The sequence below is a fragment of the Rhinoraja longicauda genome, chromosome 17 (genome assembly GCF_053455715.1).
Source record: "Rhinoraja longicauda isolate Sanriku21f chromosome 17, sRhiLon1.1, whole genome shotgun sequence".
In the NCBI taxonomy this organism is placed as follows: Eukaryota; Metazoa; Chordata; class Chondrichthyes; order Rajiformes; family Arhynchobatidae; genus Rhinoraja; species Rhinoraja longicauda.
Window position 1 is genome coordinate 34487942 of NC_135969.1, and position 21014 is coordinate 34508955.

General features: G+C 37.1%; 1 protein-coding gene across 4 annotated transcripts in view; it reads left to right on the top strand.

Annotated features, from left to right (window-relative positions):
* The window catches only part of rybpb (RING1 and YY1 binding protein b), a 79030-nt gene extending 59678 nt beyond the window's left edge, over positions 1 to 19352 (top strand). For 2 of the 4 annotated variants that reach the window (XM_078414499.1, XM_078414496.1), the window contains exons 3-5: positions 6147 to 6314; positions 12029 to 12124; positions 15583 to 19352. In XM_078414499.1, coding sequence (XP_078270625.1) covers positions 6147 to 6314; positions 12029 to 12124; positions 15583 to 15835 — 517 coding nt within the window. In that variant the 3' untranslated portion in view covers positions 15836 to 19352. The remainder of the gene's footprint in view (positions 1 to 6146; positions 6315 to 12028; positions 12125 to 15582) is intronic. The other 2 variants (XM_078414497.1, XM_078414498.1) reach the window with 2 other exon arrangements.
* The last annotated feature ends 1662 nt before the right edge of the window (positions 19353 to 21014 follow it).

Consider the following 21014-nt stretch of genomic DNA (forward strand, 5'->3'; position numbering starts at 1 on the left):
TATTTCATTGCACACAGAAGCTGTTTGTGACAGTTTGAGTTTGCAGTGTATACAGTTTATATTGCAGTTATATGTAAAGTGTACATTGAGAGTATGATATAGTATCAATTTTTGACCGAAGGAAGTTTCTCACAATTTGTTCAATATGTGGCGGCATGGTGGCGCAGCGGTAGAGTTGCTGCCTTACAGGGAATGCAGCGCTGGAGACTCGGGTTCGATCCTGACTACGGGCGCCGTCTGTACAGAGTTTGTACGTTCTCCCCGTGACCTGCGTGGGTTTTCTCCGAGATCTTCGGTTTCCTCCCACACTGCAAAGACGTACAGGTATGTAGGTTAATTGGCTGGGCAAATGTAAAAATTATCCCTAGTGGGTGTAGGATAGTTTTAGTGTGCGGGGATTGCTGGGTGGCGTGACCCGATGGGATGAAGGGCGTGTTTCTGCGCTGTATCTCTAAATCTAAATCTAATATAACTATCCAATAAATAAACATTTTAATGCCTTAAGGTTATACTGTTGAAAATTTTGTTGAAATGTTTATCACATCATCACCCAGTTTGGGAATGGCCAAGATGGACAGAATTGTGTAAGAAAATAACTGCAGATGCTGGTACAAATCGAAGGTATTTATTCACAAGATGCTGGAGTAACTCAGCAGGTCAGGCAGCATCTCAGGAGAGAAGGAATGGGTGACGTTTCGAGTCGAGACCCTTCTTCAGATGGACAGAATTGTGGTCTTTAATCAAAAGCTTATTAAAAAATACCTCTTGTTTGCATCTAAGACCTACTAATATTTTTCACAAGCTGCTATGGACCCGTTGGGTCCAAACCTCTCCTGCATTGGTGTAGCACCCTCCTTTCCCCCCCCCACGCCCCCACACCCACTCAATCCATCCCCCCATAACCTCCCTTATCCTCCCCTCACCCACTATCCCCCTCAGCCCCCTTAAACGGGGGGGGGGGGGTCTGGCGGGCAAGGCAAGTGGGAGCGAATTATTAAAGTTTAAAAAGTGCTTTATTAAAGTTTAAATAGTGAATAACTTTCAAAATATAACAACCATTTGAACCGCAGGCCAATGGTAAGTAAAGATGGGCCTAAAATTTTGGTGTTCCGTCTTTGCTGTATTTCGGGAACAAACTGACATATAAACCAACATACGTACAAATATACATGCAAGATGAGAGTTTTAGTTTATAATTATATATATATAAATAATAGTGTAATAATAAACTGAAGAAGGGTCTGAAGAAGGGTCTCAACCCGAAACGTCACCCATTCCTTCTCTCCTGAGATGCTGCCTGACCTGCTGATTTTCTCCAGCATTTTGTGTATAAATAATAGGAGCAGTTTCATTTAATTTGAATATATTGATCTATAGATGATAAACAAAATGTTAACATTTGTTCCCATCCTCTTATGCATTTGGTATCAAATGCTATAAAATATGAAATATATTACCCACGTGAATTTTCGATGTGATCACAGGTCATTTGCACCATTTTCCTGAAACAAAAGAAATGTAGGAGAGAAGAATGTTGAGTAGATAAATGCATGGAGATATATTGACTACATAATGCTGAGTTTGTGATTCAACACCTGAGGGAGGAAGGAAAGACTGGGAAATGTAGTACAATTTAGTCGACTTTGTATGATCGTTTCTCTATTGATTTCATGCTAGTAGACCTTGTTCCTTTGGGACAGAAGGTGATTAAATATGCTAATAATTGACTGCAGTCTTGCTGCTGCTCTGTTGAAAACTGTTTCAGCTGATTTGTCAGGGGGTTATTTTGTACTGTCGCAGATTTAATAAAATGTTCAGAACCGTTAAAAGGGTTAGGACACTACTTTCAATTCAACATGTCTGTGATTACCATCCTGAGCATTTCTCCAAGGCATTTCATTTGAAAGCTGTAACAGCTTTTAAGGCATGAGTCAGGAACAGGACCATGATTCCCGAGTCTGTTTTAATGGGCAGTTTTGCCCAGCATATAATGGCATAAAATTACTGCAGGAGTGCACAATAAATGCATTCATTGACACAAGTGCACATAATAGATGTTCTTTTCTGAAATCAAGCAGCGGGTGTAGTCGTAAGCTCTTGCTGCTTAAGAGCAATCCATTCGGTCCTCAGCTTTTCTTGGCTTCTGAATTTTTCTATTCTTATTTATTCTATTCTCTTTTGAATGTCACTGTGTTAAATCTACAATTGCCTTTCTTTAAAATATTTCATTCTGGATTACAGCTTGCTTTTTAATGTTTTATCTACTAAAGTCTGTGGCTGGCAGTTACCCTCACCTGTGCCATTAGAAACAGTTCTACTTATTATATCAAAAGTACTGTGATTTAACTTGAGTCTGCTCTTGCGGCAATGTCCCAGCTTCAGTCCGCTCAATACAAGTTTGTCATTCATAGTTGCATTTCAATAAATCTAATGTCTGATCTCTTTGATATTAAAATGCAGTAGCTAGAGTTGAATATGGTATTTTAGCTGAGATCTGCCATCAAAAATCTGTTATTTAAATACAGGCACAAGGGCTCTGCTACTTGTAAGAAATGTTGCTTTTTTTCTAAACTAGTTTGGTAAAGGCACATTTTAGTTGTATGTTTCTTGGATCATTGGTTTATTGTCGTGTGCACTGAGATCAGTGGAAAACTGTTTTGCATGCTATCCAATCAAATGATACCATATACGAGTACAATCAAATCAAATCATAAACAAATGCAACAAATAGTGTAAAAATAAAAATAAAGAGTGCAGAATGTAGTGCTGCAGTGAAAGTGTAGGTAAGAAATGTGCCTGGGCTGCAACGAGATAGGTTGGTAGATATGGGCACATCCTTGGCTTCAGAGCTTCGATAACCTGATAACTAAGGGGGAGAAACCTGTTGAATCTGGTGAGACATATTTTCAAGCTTTTGTATTTTCCGATGGGAGAGGGACTAAGAGGGAATGACTGGGGTGTGAGTGGTTCTTGGTTATATTAGCTGCTTTCCTGAGGTAAAGTGAAATGTAGATAGTTAATTGGCTCGGATGTTGGTTTGCATGCTGGATGGGGCCGCACATTCAACTCTTTGCCATTTTGTGGTATGTCTTGGGCAGAGCAATTGTCAAATCAGGTTGTGATGCATTATGAAAGGATACTTTCTACGGTGCATCTGTAAAAATTGGTAATAGTTGGAGACGCCTAAATTCCTTTAGTCTTTTGAGGAAGTAGAGGTGTTGGTGTGGATTTTTGCCTGCTGTGTCAATGTGACCAGGATGTTAGTGGTTTTTATGCCCATGAACTTGAAGCTCTTAAACATCTCTTTACCATCTCTTCAGCACCATCGAGTAGGCTGCATACAACAACCTGAAATTGGTAACTTTCCTTTGTTTTGCTAACATTGAGGAGTGGTTGTTGTCTTAATACCTTTTTACCAAGTTCTATATCTCCTTCCTTTATTCTGTTCCATCATTGTTTGAGACCAGGCCCATTACTGTGGTGTCATCTGTGGAGTTAGGGTAAAGTTTGGCCACACAGTTGTGAGCGTAAGGAGATGAGAATGCATCCTTCCAAGGCACCAGTGTTAAGAATTATTGCGGAAGATGTTTTATTTCCTATCCTTACTCATTGTGATCTAAGGGCCAGGAAGTCCAGAATCCAATTGCAGAAGGGGATGTCGGCCCTTGGTTCAGGAATTTGAGGATGTTTGGTCATAAATCAGAGTCTGGTGGAAATTGGCTGGTTATTGACATGTTCCAGAGATGAGTGAAGAACCTTGGAGATAGAAAAGTAGTTGCAGGAGTAGGCCATTCGGCCCTTCGAGCCAGCATGGTTGATCATCTAAAATCAGTACCCCATTCCTGCTTTTTCCCCCCCCATATCCCTTGAGATAGAGGCTGTTGTGAACTTGTTGCAACGGTAGATGAATTTCAGTGGATCCAGACCGGAGTTAATGGGCACCATCAATAGCCTCTCAAACTCTCTGATGGTGGATGTCAGAGCCACTGAGTGGTTATCATTAAGTATCTTTGGCACTAGGAAGATAGTGGTCCATTTAAACCAGGTTGGAATCTCAGAATGAATTGGAAGAGGTTAAAGATATCACAAACATTCCTGTGTAGGAAAGATCTGCAAATGCTGGTTTAAATCTCCAGAGATGCTGCCTGTCCTGCTGAGTTACTCCAGCATTTTGTGTCTATCTTCACAAACACTCCTGCCAGCTTGTCCGGCCGGGGACTCCATTCTGACCATTTGCTTGCAGATGTTCTCTCAAGAAGGCTGATCTGATATCTACGTTGGTGACAGTGGGTAGACACATTGCTGGAGTAACTCAGCGGGACAAGCAGCATCTTGGTGACAGTGGGTACAGGTGCTCCCGAGGCCATCAGGGCGGGTGACATCATTCCACTAACCTATTCAAAGTGAGCTCACTGGGCAATGATACGTAGTAGCCATTGATAATAGCCGAAAGTTTGTAGCATTCAAGCCTTGCCACAATCGATCGGCCGGTGCCCATGTGTTATCCAATAACTATAACTTGGTCTGGAATTCTCTCTTGGCGTTGTTAATGACTTTCAGAAGGTTGTGTATAGAACATTTATTGCTTGTGATCGTTTTGGACAATATTTTCTCAAGTACAATTGGAAAAAAGTTTAGTTGAACTTAGTTTTGTATTCCTGGCTTTACCAACCTTGCTTTATGAACAGCTTTCTTAACTTGTTGTATTGGGGCAACATGTTAAAATTCATGGTTTCTCATTCTTTCTACTGAAATGTTAACTTTCCATTAAATTGCATGTGTCCTTGTACTTGAGGTCTGTTAGAGCTGGAGGTTTGTTACAACCCTCCACATTATGATTTTGATAGAGTACAAGCTTGAAATTATACCCTATGCAAGGTTTCCTTTGAATGCATTCAATACATTTTCTGTATGCCTTTCAGTACTTCCACTGTCAAAGAAGCATGTAACAGAGTGTTTTCTCTGGTGTATAATTCACAATGTCTGTCAGTCCGTATTGGCACTAATGTTGTTTAGAGCATTAATAAATCAGTACAAATATCTCACAGACTTCACACAAATACCAGATTTTTTTTTAAAACTTTCTTTGTGTGGTCCATGTATTTTTTATATTTAACTGTATCCCTTAAGGGTCTGCTTTGGAAGATGGACTTGTGCACAAATGATCAAAATTGGTTACATAAAAATGAAATGTTAAGAATAAAAATAGAACAGAGAAACACAAGGAGCTGCAGATGCTTGTTTACCAAAAAAGTGTTGGAATAACTCAGCTGGTCAGGCAACATCTCTGAAGCCTGAAGGTTCCTGACCGAAGCATCGCCTTTAAAAATAGAAAATGCTGGTGATACTCAAGCCTGACAACAGACAATACCTTTGTTCTCTCAATCCCTACTGCTCTGTAAATTAAATACAATTTTCTGGTTCTGATGAAAGGTCATTCAAATGTTAGTCCCCTCCCCTCTGCAATTGATTACTTTTGTCACATCTAGCCCTGATTATTGCAAAGCATCTGGTTTGCCCTCCGCCTACCACTTTCTGTAAAAAGTTAATCTAAAACTATTTTGCCTGCTGTTTCTGATACTCTTCTTCCATTTGCTCAACTTCCTCTCAAACTCGTTCCTTTGATTTCAGTCCCTTGTGCATTTGAATTATCCTTTTGTTGGCAATCATCCGTTTAGATATCTGGGCCCCACACTTTTGGAATTTGAAATTACAACCCAAAATTATAGCACATATTGTCTTATGCTGTGGATTATTTAATCTTTCTTGGTTCAGCATCTGTTTTCCCTTGTGGAGCATTGAGTTTTTTTCCCTGTAAGTACAACTGCACAAATATTTGTGCTATTGTAATTATACGCATAAGAGCATTGTTTCACCATTTTTACATTTTCATATACTATAATGAAGTTGTACATGAATGCCAGAGGTCTCCAGTACATGCAGGGCAATTTTGTCCCAACTCCTCATCTCTGTTAGATAATTGGTTGGCAATTTGGCAGTAATGGGATTTGGAGTGCTATTTTATAATCGTTGTTTAATTGGCTTCCTTTTACATTAAAAAAAAAAACTTGCTTATGTTTGAGGTGTTTCTTCTTGTAGGAATGTGCATGCACATAATAAAACTAGTGCATCACTTTTAATTTCAGAAAGCCAAGAATAAACTCACAGCTGGTTGCACAACAAGTAGCACAGCAGTATGCAACACCTCCACCTCCAAAGAAAGAAAAGAAGGAAAAGGTTGAAAAAGATAAGCCTGACAAAGAAAAAGAAGTAAGCTCAAATGCAAGCAAAAAGAACAGCAACAAAAAGATAAAGTAAGTGGCATTTTTGAAACTCTTTTGTGCACTCTAATTTTCAGATCTGAACTGTCTTCCCTGTAATTTAGAAGAACTCAAGGTTAATTCAGAATTTACATTTAAAGATTTTTCTTAAACAATGTTAAACTAGGTCATACAATTAAAAGCATATTCTTGCAGTTACTGTGCTAAATTGGGGAAATTGCAATAATTTCTCTAGAAAGAGTAACATTCTTAAATAAGATCTCTGGCATAGAAAAGCAAAGACTAGAGGTACTCTGTATTCATCAAATTTATGGCTGAACACTAATTTCACTTTCCTATGCAATTTCTATCTTTTTTGGTTCCCTTAATGCATTAAAGATTATTCATCTTTAATAAAACTGATCATCCAAAGTCTCCTACGGTGGCAAATATATTCGATTTGCAACCTTTTGAGGGGAAATTCATTTTCAGTTCAGTTCTATAATGACTGATTCTTTGTACAAAGGCGACAAGCCCGTGTCCATCCAGGGGATATAATTTCTCAGCATCTCCTCGAACTCTATAGAATTTTGTTTCATTGGAATTGAAGTTTAGGAAATGAAAGAGAAAATTGGTGCATTTTCAATCTGTTGGCATACACCTGTTACCTCTTTATCTGAGAAGATAATCTAGATATATTTGTTGTACTACAAAAGCTAGTCCAGGCTTACAAGGGAACATTTTTGAAAAAAACTCCTAAATCCTGTATAATTTCTGTGTACTTTATTTTAAAAATAAAGATTGCCTGAACATCAGAAACAGCTTCTTTCCCCCCCCCAATGCCAGCTCTCTTCCTCCCTCCCTCCGTCATCAGGTTTCTGAACAGTCCTTCCATGAGCCAGGGTACTGTCGGATTCACCTCTACCCTTTGTAGGCATTGGACTTTGCATATGGAACTGATGCACTACAATGCCGAGAACTATATTCTGCACTCTGTATCTTCCCCTTTTCTCTATCTATTTTTTTAATTTAAAATTTTTTTTTAAAAGCATATGTACAGATAGAAATAAAAGACAAATTTGTTACAAAGTTCTTACATAGCTTCAATTTTTAAATTTTTAAAGAGAGAAAATAAAAATAAAGAAGAATGAAAAAAAAAAAAAAAAAGAGTTATAGCTATAAAAATTAAAGGGGGTAGATCCGGGAGACAATAACCACAGTTGTACATCCAACCCTAAACTCAAGTTTCAACTTTTAATTTAAATTTTTTATTTTAGTCCTGTGTCAAACCCATTTACTTTTTTAAAAATTCAATAAATGGAGACCTTATTTTAAAAAATAAATCAGGTTTGTCAATTAAGGCAAATCTTATTTTTTCCAAATGTAAGGTCTCTGTCATTTCCGTAATCCACATTTGGGGTTATTGTTTTTTTCCAAAATTTAAGTATTAATTTTTTCGCAGTTATTAAACTAATCAAGAAAATGTACCTGACTTGTTGTAAAGTTTGTAATATGTTCTGATAATCCTAATATTATTAATTTTGGATCCACATCCAATTGCTTGTTGATAACTTTAGAAACTATTTTAAAAATATCCAACGAGAAATTTTGCATTTTTATGCAAGTTATGAAAATATGAGTTAAATTAGCTTCTTGAAATTGAAATTTATCACAAATAGGAGAGATACTAGGAAAAATCCTATTTAATTTCGTCTTCGAATAATGTAGTCTATGTATTATTTTAAATTGTATTAAGGAATGTCTAGTATTTAATGAACATTGGTGTATATGTTGTAAACTTTCATCCCATATATCTTGCATTATGAGTTGGTTCAATTCGTCCTCCCATGCTCGTCTATATGATTCTGATGACGGAATGTCAGTATCTAGGAGAGTATTATAAATAAAGGATATTAATTTATTTGAATTATAATGTCGATTCAGGCATACATCAAGAGTTTCTGGACCTCTAAATTTATATTCTTGCATGTGTAATTTTACATAATCTCTAAATTGTAAATATCTAAAATAATTATTAACATGTAATCCGTACTTCTGCTGTAAATCCTGAAAGGAAAGAAAAGTTCCCTTATGATAAAGATCTCCCACCATTTTAATTCCATAACTTTTCCATTGAGCAAATCCTCTATCTAAGACAGACGGTTTAAAAGAAGGGTTATTCGCAATAGGGAGGAAAGAGGATAATTTACTCAGTTTTAAAGTAAGTTTTAATTGTTTCCAGGTACGGATAACACTATGTATAATCGGATTACCTCCATATGTTTTTTTATTTAAATTTATTGGAGCTAAGAGGATCGCACCAATATCAAATGGTAAACAATCCTCTTTCTCCATCTTTAACCAATCTGGTTGTTGATCAGTGTCATCCAACCAGCAGGTTATATTTTTAATATTAACCGCCCAATAATAAAATAAGAAGTTAGGTAAGGCAATTCCTCCATTAGTTTTAGACTTACATAGATGTCTTTTATTTATTCTATGAGTCTTGTATTCCCAAATAAAATTAGTAATAATTGAATCGATTTAAAAAAAATAAAAATAAAAATTTTGAAAGATAGATCGGAATTGCTTGAAATAAGTATAGTAGCTGTGGAAGAAAGATCATCTTTATAGCATTACTACGACCAACTAATGATATAGGGAGTGTTTTCCAAAATTGGATATTTCTGTGTAATTTAGTAAATAAACAATAGACAATAGACAATAGGTGCAGGAGTAGGCCATTCAGCCCTTCGAGCCAGCACCGCCATTCAATGCGATCATGGCTGATCACTCTCAATCAGTACCCCGTTCCTGCCTTCTCCCCATACCCCCTCACTCCGCTATCCTTAAGAGCTCTATCCAGCTCTCTCTTGAAAGCATCCAACGAACTGGCCTCCACTGCCTTCTGAGGCAGAGAATTCCACACCTTCACCACCCTCTGACTGAAAAAGTTCTTCCTCATCTCCGTTCTAAATGGCCTACCCCTTATTCTTAAACTGTGGCCCCTTGTTCTGGACTCCCCCAACATTGGGAACATGTTATCTGCCTCTAATGTGTCCAGTCCCCTAATTATCTTATATGTTTCAATAAGATCCCCCCTCATCCTTCTAAATTCCAGTGTATACAAGCCCAATCGCTCCAGCCTTTCAACATACGACAGTCCCGCCATTCCGGGAATTAACCTAGTGAACCTACGCTGCACGCCCTCCATAGCAAGAATATCCTTCCTCAAATTTGGAGACCAAAACTGCACACAGTACTCCAGGTGCAGTCTCACCAGGGCCCGGTACAACTGTAGAAGGACCTCTTTGCTCCTATACTCAACTCCTCTTGTTACGAAGGCCAACATTCCATTGGCTTTCTTCACTGCCTGCTGTACCTGCATGCTTCCTTTCATTGACTGATGCACAAGGACACCCAGATCTCATTGAACTCCCCCTCCTCCTAACTTGACACCATTCAGATAATAATCTGCCTTTCTATTCTTACTTCCAAAGTGAATAACCTCACACTTATCTACATTAAACTGCATCTGCCATGTATCCGCCCACTCACACAACCTGTCCAAGTCACCCTGCAGCCTTATTGCATCTTCCTCACAATTCACACTACCCCCCAACTTAGTATCATCTGCAAATTTGCTAATGGTACTTTTAATCCCTTCGTCTAAGTCATTAATGTATATCGTAAATAGCTGGGGTCCCAGCACCGAACCTTGCGGTACCCCACTGGTCACTGCCTGCCATTCCGAAAGGGACCCATTTATCCCCACTCTTTGCTTTCTGTCTGTCAACCAATTTTCTATCCATGTCAGTACCCTACCCCCAATACCATGTGCCCTAATTTTGCCCACTAATCTCCTATGTGGGACCTTGTCGAAGGCTTTCTGAAAGTCGAGGTACACCACATCCACTGACTCTCCCTTGTCAATTTTCCTAGTTACATCCTCAAAAAATTCCAGTAGATTTGTCAAGCATGATTTCCCTTTCGTAAATCCATGCTGACTCGGAATGATCCCGTTACTGCTATCCAAATGCTCAGCAATTTCGTCTTTTATAATTGACTCCAGCATCTTCCCCACCAGGAGGAAAATTTAATTTAAATAAAGAAGTATATTTCCTAGTCACGTAAATTCCAAGATATTTAAACTTTTCATAGGCAATTTAAAAAGGAAATTGTTGAAGCATGGACGGATTTTGCTCCATTATTGGCATAATTTCACTTTTGTACCAGTTAATTCTATAACCTGAAAATGAACCAAATTGAGTTATGAGATTTAATAAATTCGGAATGCTAATTTCAGGATTTGTAATGTATATTAATACATCATCTGCATATAAAGAAATTTTATTGGTTGTATGTTTAGTGTTATAACCGTGAATGTCTGGATTTGATCTAATACTCTCAGCAAGTGGTTCTATAACGAGGGCAAATAGAAGCGGAGATAGTGGGCATCCTTGTCTACAACCCCTAAATAAATGAAATTTGGATGACAGCATTTGATTAGTTAATATTCTAGCTGTTGGGGATGTATATAAAAGTTTCACACATGAACAAAAATTTTCACCTGTCACTGAGAAATTCCATCACTGAGAAATTCCATCACTGAGAAATTCCATGACTGAGAAATTATTTTATTTTAAAAATAAAGATTGCCTGAAAATCAGAAACAGCTTCTTTCCCCCCCCCCCAATGCCAGCTCTCTTCCCCCCTCCCTCCGTCATCAGGTTTCTGAACAGTCCTTCCATGAGCCAGGGTACTGTCGGATTCACCTCTACCCTTTGTAGGCATTGGACTTTGCATATGGAACTGATGCACTACAATGCTGAGAACTATATTCTGCACTCTGTATCTTCCCCTTTTCTCTATCTATTGTACTTTAGTTTGACATGATTGTATTTATGTTTCCTATATTATTATTATATAATATAGTATAAATTATATAATTATAAGTTATAGTTGGGATTGTATTATCAAGTCCTATAAGCTCAACCTATCTGATTGCATAGGATACAAAACAATTTTTTTTCACTGTGACAATAATACACCTAACCCATTTGTTTTCCTAGTTGCATGCTGTGCCTTTATGTAAACGTGCACGCGTGTACGAAGATCACTAAATATCCTGGAATGTCAAATTATAATAGTCTGAAGAAATGCATTTGAAAATGCATCGTTTCTGCATTCTTACTACCAAATTAAGGGACGTTGCTTGTCTCCAAATAATAATCCATTTGCACCACTTGCCTACCACTTAAACCTCCTTGTACCCTTGCAGCCTCTTGTGTTACACTTGTAGCTGTATTTGACGGCAGATGTGGGGTCTTTTATTTGATTCTAGCCAGTTGTTGACTTGTAGTATGCCAGCAGCTAACCAATTATGTGACATGCTATTGGCACCATTCTATTATATTTTTTGCCAGGATACCAATTAACTTGTAATAACTGCACGTGCACTCATCAGATATAATTAACAAATTAATCAAAGATTTTGCACATATTGGAACCGTTGTGTAGAATTTTTTTTTGTATAAATTTACTTAACAGCATGAAATAGGATTGAATTAACGTTTACCGGCAGGGTGGATGCTTACAAATTAAGAATGCCGTGGTAAAATAAATGAAATCAATTTTAGATTCATTTACTGATGGTGCTTATTCAAAAGGTTAATGATTTTGTTTATTTAATAACTGACACAATTATTTTGTGGAATTGCATTGCATACATATGTGGAACTCTATCACTACTATGGGTTTATTTTCAGGCTGAAAATGGAACTTGAAAAGGGACCTCCGAGTGAAATCAACAGTATACAATCTGGGAAAGCCACAACAAAAACTGATAGCATACACACTTCAAGGTAAAGTAATTTCCTGTGAAATACAGTTGCAAGCTTGCATCATTTTCCGTTTGTAAACTGATCTTTGGACCATATAATAACTAGTTAATATAGTTTATAGATTTGAATAGAAATGGACTACACATCTTGCATTGATGGTGAATAGAGTATCTTTTGAACATTCAATAACTAAGAAAACAATCTTCAGGATCAATCTTGTACACTTTTATACCGCTGGCTGGCTTTGTTACAAAAATTGATAATGCTAACACATAATTTCTGACTTTGGACAAATGAAGTCGATGAAGAAATTATTGGCCTTTCCCCCCATTATTATCTTTTTTGACGTTGACATTGCTCTATATTTGTCATTGTGGGCATTTCCTCCAGGCTACTCCATTCTTGTTACTGACTGGAAGTAAATGCGAGTCCTCATTATAAACACAGATCAGTCTTGGCCCACTTTGTGAGCTAATGCAAAACTGCCAAATCCGAGGGAAACATGTGAACACCAAAATGCACAATAACCCCAGCTTATAACGTTTTCTCACAGAGCTGGGTGACATATCTGCATAACTTGCAGGAAGTGTGGATGTACATTGGGAAAGATTCCTTTTCTTCCCCACACCCTTTCCAGGATTAACGTGCCTTTTAAACAGAATGTCTTTGAAATGGAAATTGAAAAATATGTCATGCATCATTATGCCTTGATGATTTTGATAAAGTGTGCAACTTGACCCTTTCACCTCAAGTTTGAATGTTGAAAGCAATATGCTTATTTAACCATAAATATATTTGGAATTATATGGAATTAAAAACATTTAATTCCAAGTGCAGTTTATTTTCAGTCCTGTTAGTTTTTTAAAATTGAGTGTAAAAGGTGTAAGCTGCAGGTTTGGTGAAATTCCAATTGTTAATACTGTTCAGAGGGAGAGTAGAAGTTAGATGGGAAATATTAATCATTCATATGAGCCCACGAAGGATAAAACACAAATGTATGCCTTCTGAGTAGAAAGTAAAACAAATTAATTGTACTTTTAATTGAACTGTTGAAAAATAAAATGCGAATATTTTGAATGGTGAGATGGAAGATGCATCAGCTTTTTAATCTTGCTATTCTAATGTAATTTTGATTATTCATGTTTAAATCTTTGTGGGTCGGACTCTGCAATCTCCAATCCCTCAACCCTCAGATCTCTGTATTCCTCCAAGTATTTGGAGCTCTGTCGATGTGGATGTTTGGCTGGGATTTGAATCCATGAATCAAATTGAGGCTGAAACTATCACATGAAACTTCAGGTTGCTTCCTTCACCATGCCCGAAGAAATGAGATCAAGCAGAAGTCCTCTCCCTCTCCTTTAGTTCTTTCCAAACAACCCACCATCCAGACAAGGCAACAGGCTAGATGGCCAGTTGCCTGAAGTATGGGGTACCATATGAAATGAATGATGGTCCACTGGATTTGTGGTCCCCATTAATATTTTATATTGTCAATTAAATTATTTTTGCACATTTCTCCTCAAACAATTTGCCAGAGTTGCATCAGAATTATTTCCAATTGTGTACTGTACCCTAGTCGTAGAATTGTACAACATGGAAGCATGCTCTTCGGTCCAACGTGTGGCATTTTGCTTACTTGGTCACAGTTAAGATATTTTGAGTTGATGTCCTTTAACATGTTATTGATTAAACAGTAACTGTTTTCAAGTTACAACACTCAAGCCAATTCAGAACTCCAAGTCAAATAAAACACTTAACTAAGCAATGGAACTTTAGCTGGTTTCAATACAGAGCAGGAGTATAGCCATTCAGCTGCTCAAGTCTGAGCCAACCACCATTTAGTTAGATAATAACTGGCTTCATCGTACCTTAAGCTCTTTATTCCTGTCTACTCTCAGTAATCTTTTGCCCACTTGCTTATCAAGAATTTATGTACTCCTTGAATATATTTAAACATTCTGTTTCCACTGTTTTGTGGGAAGAAGTTCCAAAGCTCCTGATCTTAAGGGTTAAAGTTGCCTCACAGATTAAATGGGCATTCCTTTATTTTTAAGCGGTGATCCCTATTTCTGGTTTTTCCCTAGAGGAAATGTTCACTCTTAGGCTCTCATAGTTCAATTCATTCGCCTCCCACTGATTGATATATATAGCATGGAATCAGGCCCTTCGGCCCACCAAATATCTTGAGATTCTCTGAGGAATTTGTCTGTTTTTCCCGTACTTTCAGCAATAAACAAGGTTCAGCCAAGAAATATTTAAAAGTCAGGATCGTTGAGAAGTGTTGAGTTTTTTGCAAAAGTGTTCCATTTTGTAATACCTAACAATAGTGATTTATTTTCTTGAATCAATGCAATCATGAACAGGAAAGTAATTGTTCATGTACAAAATGATAAAAGCCGTTTAAATCCTAGAAACGGAATTTGCACCAATTCTTAAGCCCTGGGTTTCACTGAACATTTAATGCAGACCTCCCAACCAGTCCAAATTTGGCGGAAAGTTTCCGCTTTCTTATTTCATTTCCGCCATTCTGATTTCGCCTCACATTTTTCCACAAAACACTTGCGTTGCCCCCCCCCCTGCCCCGCCGCACGCCTCTCTTCTGGCCTCGCCGCTGGCCCCGCCTCGCCGCTAGCCTCGCCGCTTGGCCGGCCTCGCCTTGCCGCTGGCCTAGCCTCACCGCTCGCCTCGCTACTGGCCTAGCCTCGCTGCGGAGCGTGAGGCCCGTTGATGTTGAGAGGGGATGGGGGGGGGGCAGTGGAGTGGGAGGGGTGGATGAAGGGAGGGGCGTGTGGGTGGGGGAGGAGGGGTGGGCGAGTGGATTTGGGGGGAAAGGGGGAGGGGAGTGGTGGGGGGTGGGGAGAGGGGGGTGGGGGGGGGGACTAGGGTTGGGGAGGACATGGACCATTGAGATTTGCTGTTGAAGACCACTGGAGCAAGTATGTCTTCAATTAAATTAGGTATGTGCAGTTTTTTTTAAATGAAACTTTCTTCATAACTTAGTCATACATTTTATGACCATTGTTCTTTTATTCAATACCAAGAGAATTGGGATGTGTAAGGAAAAAGCAAAATAGACAAAACAAAACTCTTTTTTCTTTGTTATAATAACCTGTATTTGTATTTCTGTTCAATAACCTTTCTATAATAGTAGAATATACTCATGATAGGCTTGACATTGTACATGTAGTCCAAGAACTACAGACTTGGAAATAATAGTCATTTTTCACATGTGAATGTAGCGCAACGCGTACGCGCATTTGGCGTGCATACTTTTTTTTTGCTGAAAAGTTGCATTACGCGCCATATTATGAATTTTGATGTAAAAGTCTGAAGTTTGGACATCAAAATTCTGAATTTAAAATCAAATGTTGGGAGGTCTGCTTAATGTTACTTTGCATGAAATTGCTTTGTCCTATGTGGTCGGAGGAACTAAATTGTCTTTAAAATGGCACACATATTGTATGTTTCTTACTTTGCAGACCCAAACTGAAAAATGTGGATAGAAGTACTGCACAACAGCTTGCCGTGACAGTGGGCAATGTCACAGTAATCATAACAGACTTTAAGGAAAAAATACGATCCTCTTCTACGTCATCATCAACAGTCACATCCAGCGCTGGCTCTGAGCAACAGAACCAAAGTAGTTCTGGATCAGAGAGCACAGACAAGGGTTCATCACGTTCCTCTACGCCAAAAGGTGAAATGTCAGCAGTAAATGATGAATCATTCTGAGCTTTGTCAGGCTCTAGACCCGCACATGCAATGTAAAAAGTATGAGTGAATACTTTTGACATTTTTTATGTATTCCCTTGGTTTTATATTTTCCTAACAATCATTTATAATGGATGTGCTCCTGAATCTACTTTTTTATAAATCTGCAGTGCACAATTTCCATGTACATTATGTATTTTTGACTTTATTTATTACGTTTGCAATTCCACCCTTTCCAACATATCCTTTTTTTGTAAGTTTTGTTGCCAGCAACTATGCTGATTAGCAATTTTAGAGATGTTAAATGTCTTTAACTGGTTTAAACAAAATAAATGGTTGTTAGAAACCAACATATAGAAACACTGGTGCTTAATACACTGTGAAGTAAATGCAGCATTCAACAGATAAGATTTGGATTGTGCATTCCAGCAGAGAAGATCAAGTTTTGCAAACTGTTGCAATGAAACCTGCCTTGACATCAGGACAATTGACTTTTCCAAAGCAGAAATGGCTGAAGATAAGTATACTCGAGGCAATTGAACAATTAAGCTGGATTAGTTCAGTGTTTAAGTTATAGATGTGGGTTCTTCCTTACACTTACCTGAAAGCTGCGTCATTCTGTGCTGTAAATGTAATTACTCAATAATGTATTTCCCAGCCACCCAGCTAATGTAAAGAAGCAATGCCTCATAACTGGCAGCATGATTTAAACATATTTCATATAGACATGTATACTGAAGCAAATTACCTGTGAGAGAATGATAGTGAGAAGTCAAAGTTCCAAGGTAATCAAATGAAAATTCGCTGTGCCCGTGTTGCAGTTTCATGGTAGTTCATTTTTACCTGTGAAGTGAATATCAGCAGTGTAGAATTAGCATTGATTGTTACTGAATTGATTATACACTGTTTCTGAAGACGGGCTCATCCTGAAAATCATACTTATCATCTTTAAATAAACTGTTTTAGTTAATCCTGTGTGAAAGAAACAGATTAGTCATTGTAACTGCAAAATTTGACATGTTCCGTGTCCACTTTCAATTTTTGCACTTGCCAGTAATGTTTGGATCTTTATCACCTCTGATCTCTGTACAGTTAAAGCCAAATCAGTACTAAAATAGAAATGGTAATGGAAGAATATGTAAGAATCTGGTTTGAGGACTTTTATGTAGAATCTCCTGCCATTCCATAAACAAAATGTGCTTTTGTTATAAGTATAAATAACAGAAAAATCTTTAACCGTGTATGTAAGCAAAATTGTGGCTTACTATTTTTCTTGAATCAAGATGTTTCTTGGCTATGTGGGTGCAAAAGTCACTAAATAATTAAGAATTTAATGGGAAATAATGCAGGGTTTTTTTGTACACTCCCTCATTGACATTTTTTATGTCAGATTTTAAAACTAACATAATTGGGTTTGAAGCTTCCATTTTGGTTATCAGCTTTCTTCTCCACTCCAAGGCTTGTCAGTTATAGAGCTGCACATTTAATAATGGAAGTAATATTTCCTCAAAGATACATAGCGCTACGGCATTGTTGAGAGAAATTGAAAGAATGCTGATGCCTATATGATAATATGGGTGTGTATCAGGATTAGTTAAGTATTCCAGAGAATGTTTCTACAAAGTCAAATTGGCTGTTGTGTTTGCCATATTATACCTGACAATTGCATACCAGCAATACAGAACATTGGAGCAATATCTACTAAACATTTTGTGATATTACTTCCACATCAATCTAGAAAGCCCAATGAGATAAATAACTTGGCACTACCAATGAAGTTTCAAAGAAGAGAATTATTCTAAATTTCAGTTAACAAATATACGCCACTTATTTATTACCACGGTGGTATTTGTTTTTTTTGGAATTAGAATACATTTAAATGCTGCAAAGTACATGACACGTATTAAATGTTATTATGCTTTGTATTAAAATTACATTAATCATCAAATATTCTTATTTTTGTCTGACATCATAATGGGAAGAATTTCCCAATGTTCTTTAATATATTAACTCCAAACTCTTTGGGGGGGGGGGGGGGGCGGCTTTGTACAAGTTTTACAGAATGCAAGCCCCAATGTAACAGTTAGTTCACTGTTCCCTTATATTAAAACATGTATAAGTTCATATTGTAATTTATCTTTGTATAGAATGATGCACTTAGATTTTGCAAACTTTACTGATATTTTTCTTTCTTGTAAATTGTATCTCTGGAATTTAATACTTCTGTGCAGTGTTAACACTTGCTTGAAATAAAGTTTATTCCAACTGCATTTAGAATGTTTAAGATGCTTCACTTAGTATTTTGATTCTAAGAAGGTGATAAACTTAAGGATAAATTTTTAAAATGTGATGGCCTTCATACAGGCATAGCTGTACAGATAATTTAACTGATCAGAGTGGAACATAAAAGATAAATGCCACTCTGCTGGGGCAGGCATAAACTGAATGCAATTTTCACGTAATGTAATGAACCCTTATTCTATTGGAAAATTATTTTCATTTAATTAGGTGCTGTTCTTTGGGGTCATAGCCAGCTATCTTTGTGCTGCTTAGCCTAGTTTTTTTTTTTTTAAACTTAGGATCTGATTGCTTTTCTGCAGTGCCTCCTTAATGGAAACTACACAGCCAAATAGGCATGTCGATGATGACTTGGAAACAGGTCACTATTTTAATGTTGTATTCTGTAGACTGAATTGGTGCACAGTTTTTTTTAAAAGAACAGTCTTAAAAGTAACAGTAATACTGCAAGTTGAAATTGGTAGTTTAAACCTAATGAGCCACTTTCAAAGTTAATACAACTTGAAAAAATATTTCTATTTCTAGAAACATTATTGGAAAGAGTGGCACTTCATCTGCCTTACCAAAAATATTTCAGTCTACTTTTATAAACTATTGTAACTTAAGTTATTGAAACATGTATTGTTTGCTGGAAATATTAAAGAAAAATGCTTGTATGTAACTTGAAATGGTTCAAGAGCCAACATTTAGAGAATGACGAGTTGAACAGTTTTTTAATGCGCAAGCAGTTCTGTTCTTGTGTATGACTTGTAACCTTTATTTACTGTGTAAAGATGGTTACATTGTTATTTCTTTAGCTTTGTTCATTGGAGACCCAGATAGAATGCTTGTTTAAAGTGGCATAACATAATCTTGTGAATTTTGTTATTGTAATGTCCAAGGTATATTTTCATTTGGCCTGAAAAATGTCCTGCATAATGCTTTGAAGTTTTTTGCCTTGTAAATTCATTAGGGCTGACAGCGTGCTGGATTTGTTTCCTTTAATCTTCATGCTGGTGTGTTCATGGTGGTTTTGTGAGTTGGTAAAATTATTTCCAGGTCTTAAACGTTTTGGGAACTTTATAACCTACACTGCTTTTTGTCTAGCAAATAAAAGATGTTAATATATTCCTGTTACTGGCATGTGCACGAATATGTTATTAGAAGCCACTTTATTATTTCTTCCTTAACTGCTTCAAATAGAAATGTCTATTTATGAATTCTGCTTGTAGTTTTTCACAAATAAAATAGTTAAAATTTATTTAATTGTAGTTTTTTTTTTTAAGAGGAGTTTAACATTATGACAGACCTTGCAGTTTAATGAAAGCAAAGTAATGAGACAAAGTTTACATTTAATGTTGTAGCAGTTATTCTCCTTTTCAGTCCTGTACACAGTCGGAAGACATTTATGGGTTAGTTTTATAGAGTGTTCATTTTTCTTTCATTTCAAACACGCACTGGGACTTTCCCTACATTGTGGTTAAAATTCAATCTCCTGCATCAAGTTCAGGCAGTTTGTCAACCTTGATTACATGAATTTGGAAATGCAGCATGAATTGAACCACTTACAATTTAGGTTTCTTTGACTCGACCAAGATTGTGATGTTTGAAGAATTGGATGAAATACTGTGATCATCACAACAGAAGAAAAAACGCACGCAGTCATTTTGTGTCAGGTTGACCAATGTATGCAAGCTCTCTATTGAATTTATTTCTTATGCAAGCTCATTAAATGTGCATTGTATTGAACCTTTTGTTGGCCCAATGAAATTTTGTAAAATATGTTTTCTTAACTTTGAGAGACAAACCAATGCTGTATTGCTGAGCTATTTTAGTTTGCAAATGCTAAATATATTTCCATTGTCCCATTCAATTCTATTTAAAACTCATTAAAACATTTATTAGGGTATTCACCTCGGAGATTAAGTTCCAGAGAATGTGATCCTCTTTTTTCTGATATCCTGCAGTAGAATATTTAAGCTATTAACATTTGTGTTTCAAGAACTTGGGCGTTAATTAATTTTGGGATTCTGTATTGTAGAAAAATATTGTAGCGTTTAAAATTGCTTATATTGCAACATTCACGGACATGGTCTCAAGCATCAACGCATTTGTCATTACTTTGAGTGTCAAATTAATTGTCCTGAATTTCTTCTGAGTAAACAATATGGAGATCAGTTTGCATCCTGTTGCCTTTTTCCATGTAAAAAATGTTTTACCAATATAAATTTGGCAGTATCTAGTTGGCATTATCAATGTGTTTTATATAAGCACATGAATAGGGAGGGATATAGGTCGGGTCCGAGCATAAAGGAATTTGTTTAAATTGGCATTATATTCAACACAGTCATGCAGGACTGAATGGCCTGTTATGCTGTACTGTACTATATCTAAATCATGTTGGACTTTTGAAGCTCTTTACATAAAAAGCAAGTCATATTCTTATGACAAATGTCAGGCAATGGATACTTGTAATCACAGCATGTATGCATCTCCCTTATAGACAATGTGGCACATCATCAAAATTCTGAGTGGGTCACGTTTGACGAGAAATAGCCACATAAATTCAATGGATCATCCACTTGTATGTTCGGTCAGAGGTTTGATATTTTTCTTGTGAATGTCTTGTCTTCATCAGCCACAAGGCACCGACCGCAGTGCAATAGAATGCTGTTCGGAGAGTTAAAGAACTGTAATAGGAAGTCTGGACGAGTGAATCTTCAAAAAATATCAGCTCAACACGATGCAGGACAAAATGATCATTTGATTGGTATCTTCATTTATTTATTCATGTCATCACACAACTGTTTGCCAATAGCGAGCAAATTTTAGTGCCATGTCATTGGCCTCGGCAAGATCCTTTACAGTGCATGTGTCATGCAGCATGTCACAGCCAAGGAGATGCTCCATAGTCCGGAGGCCC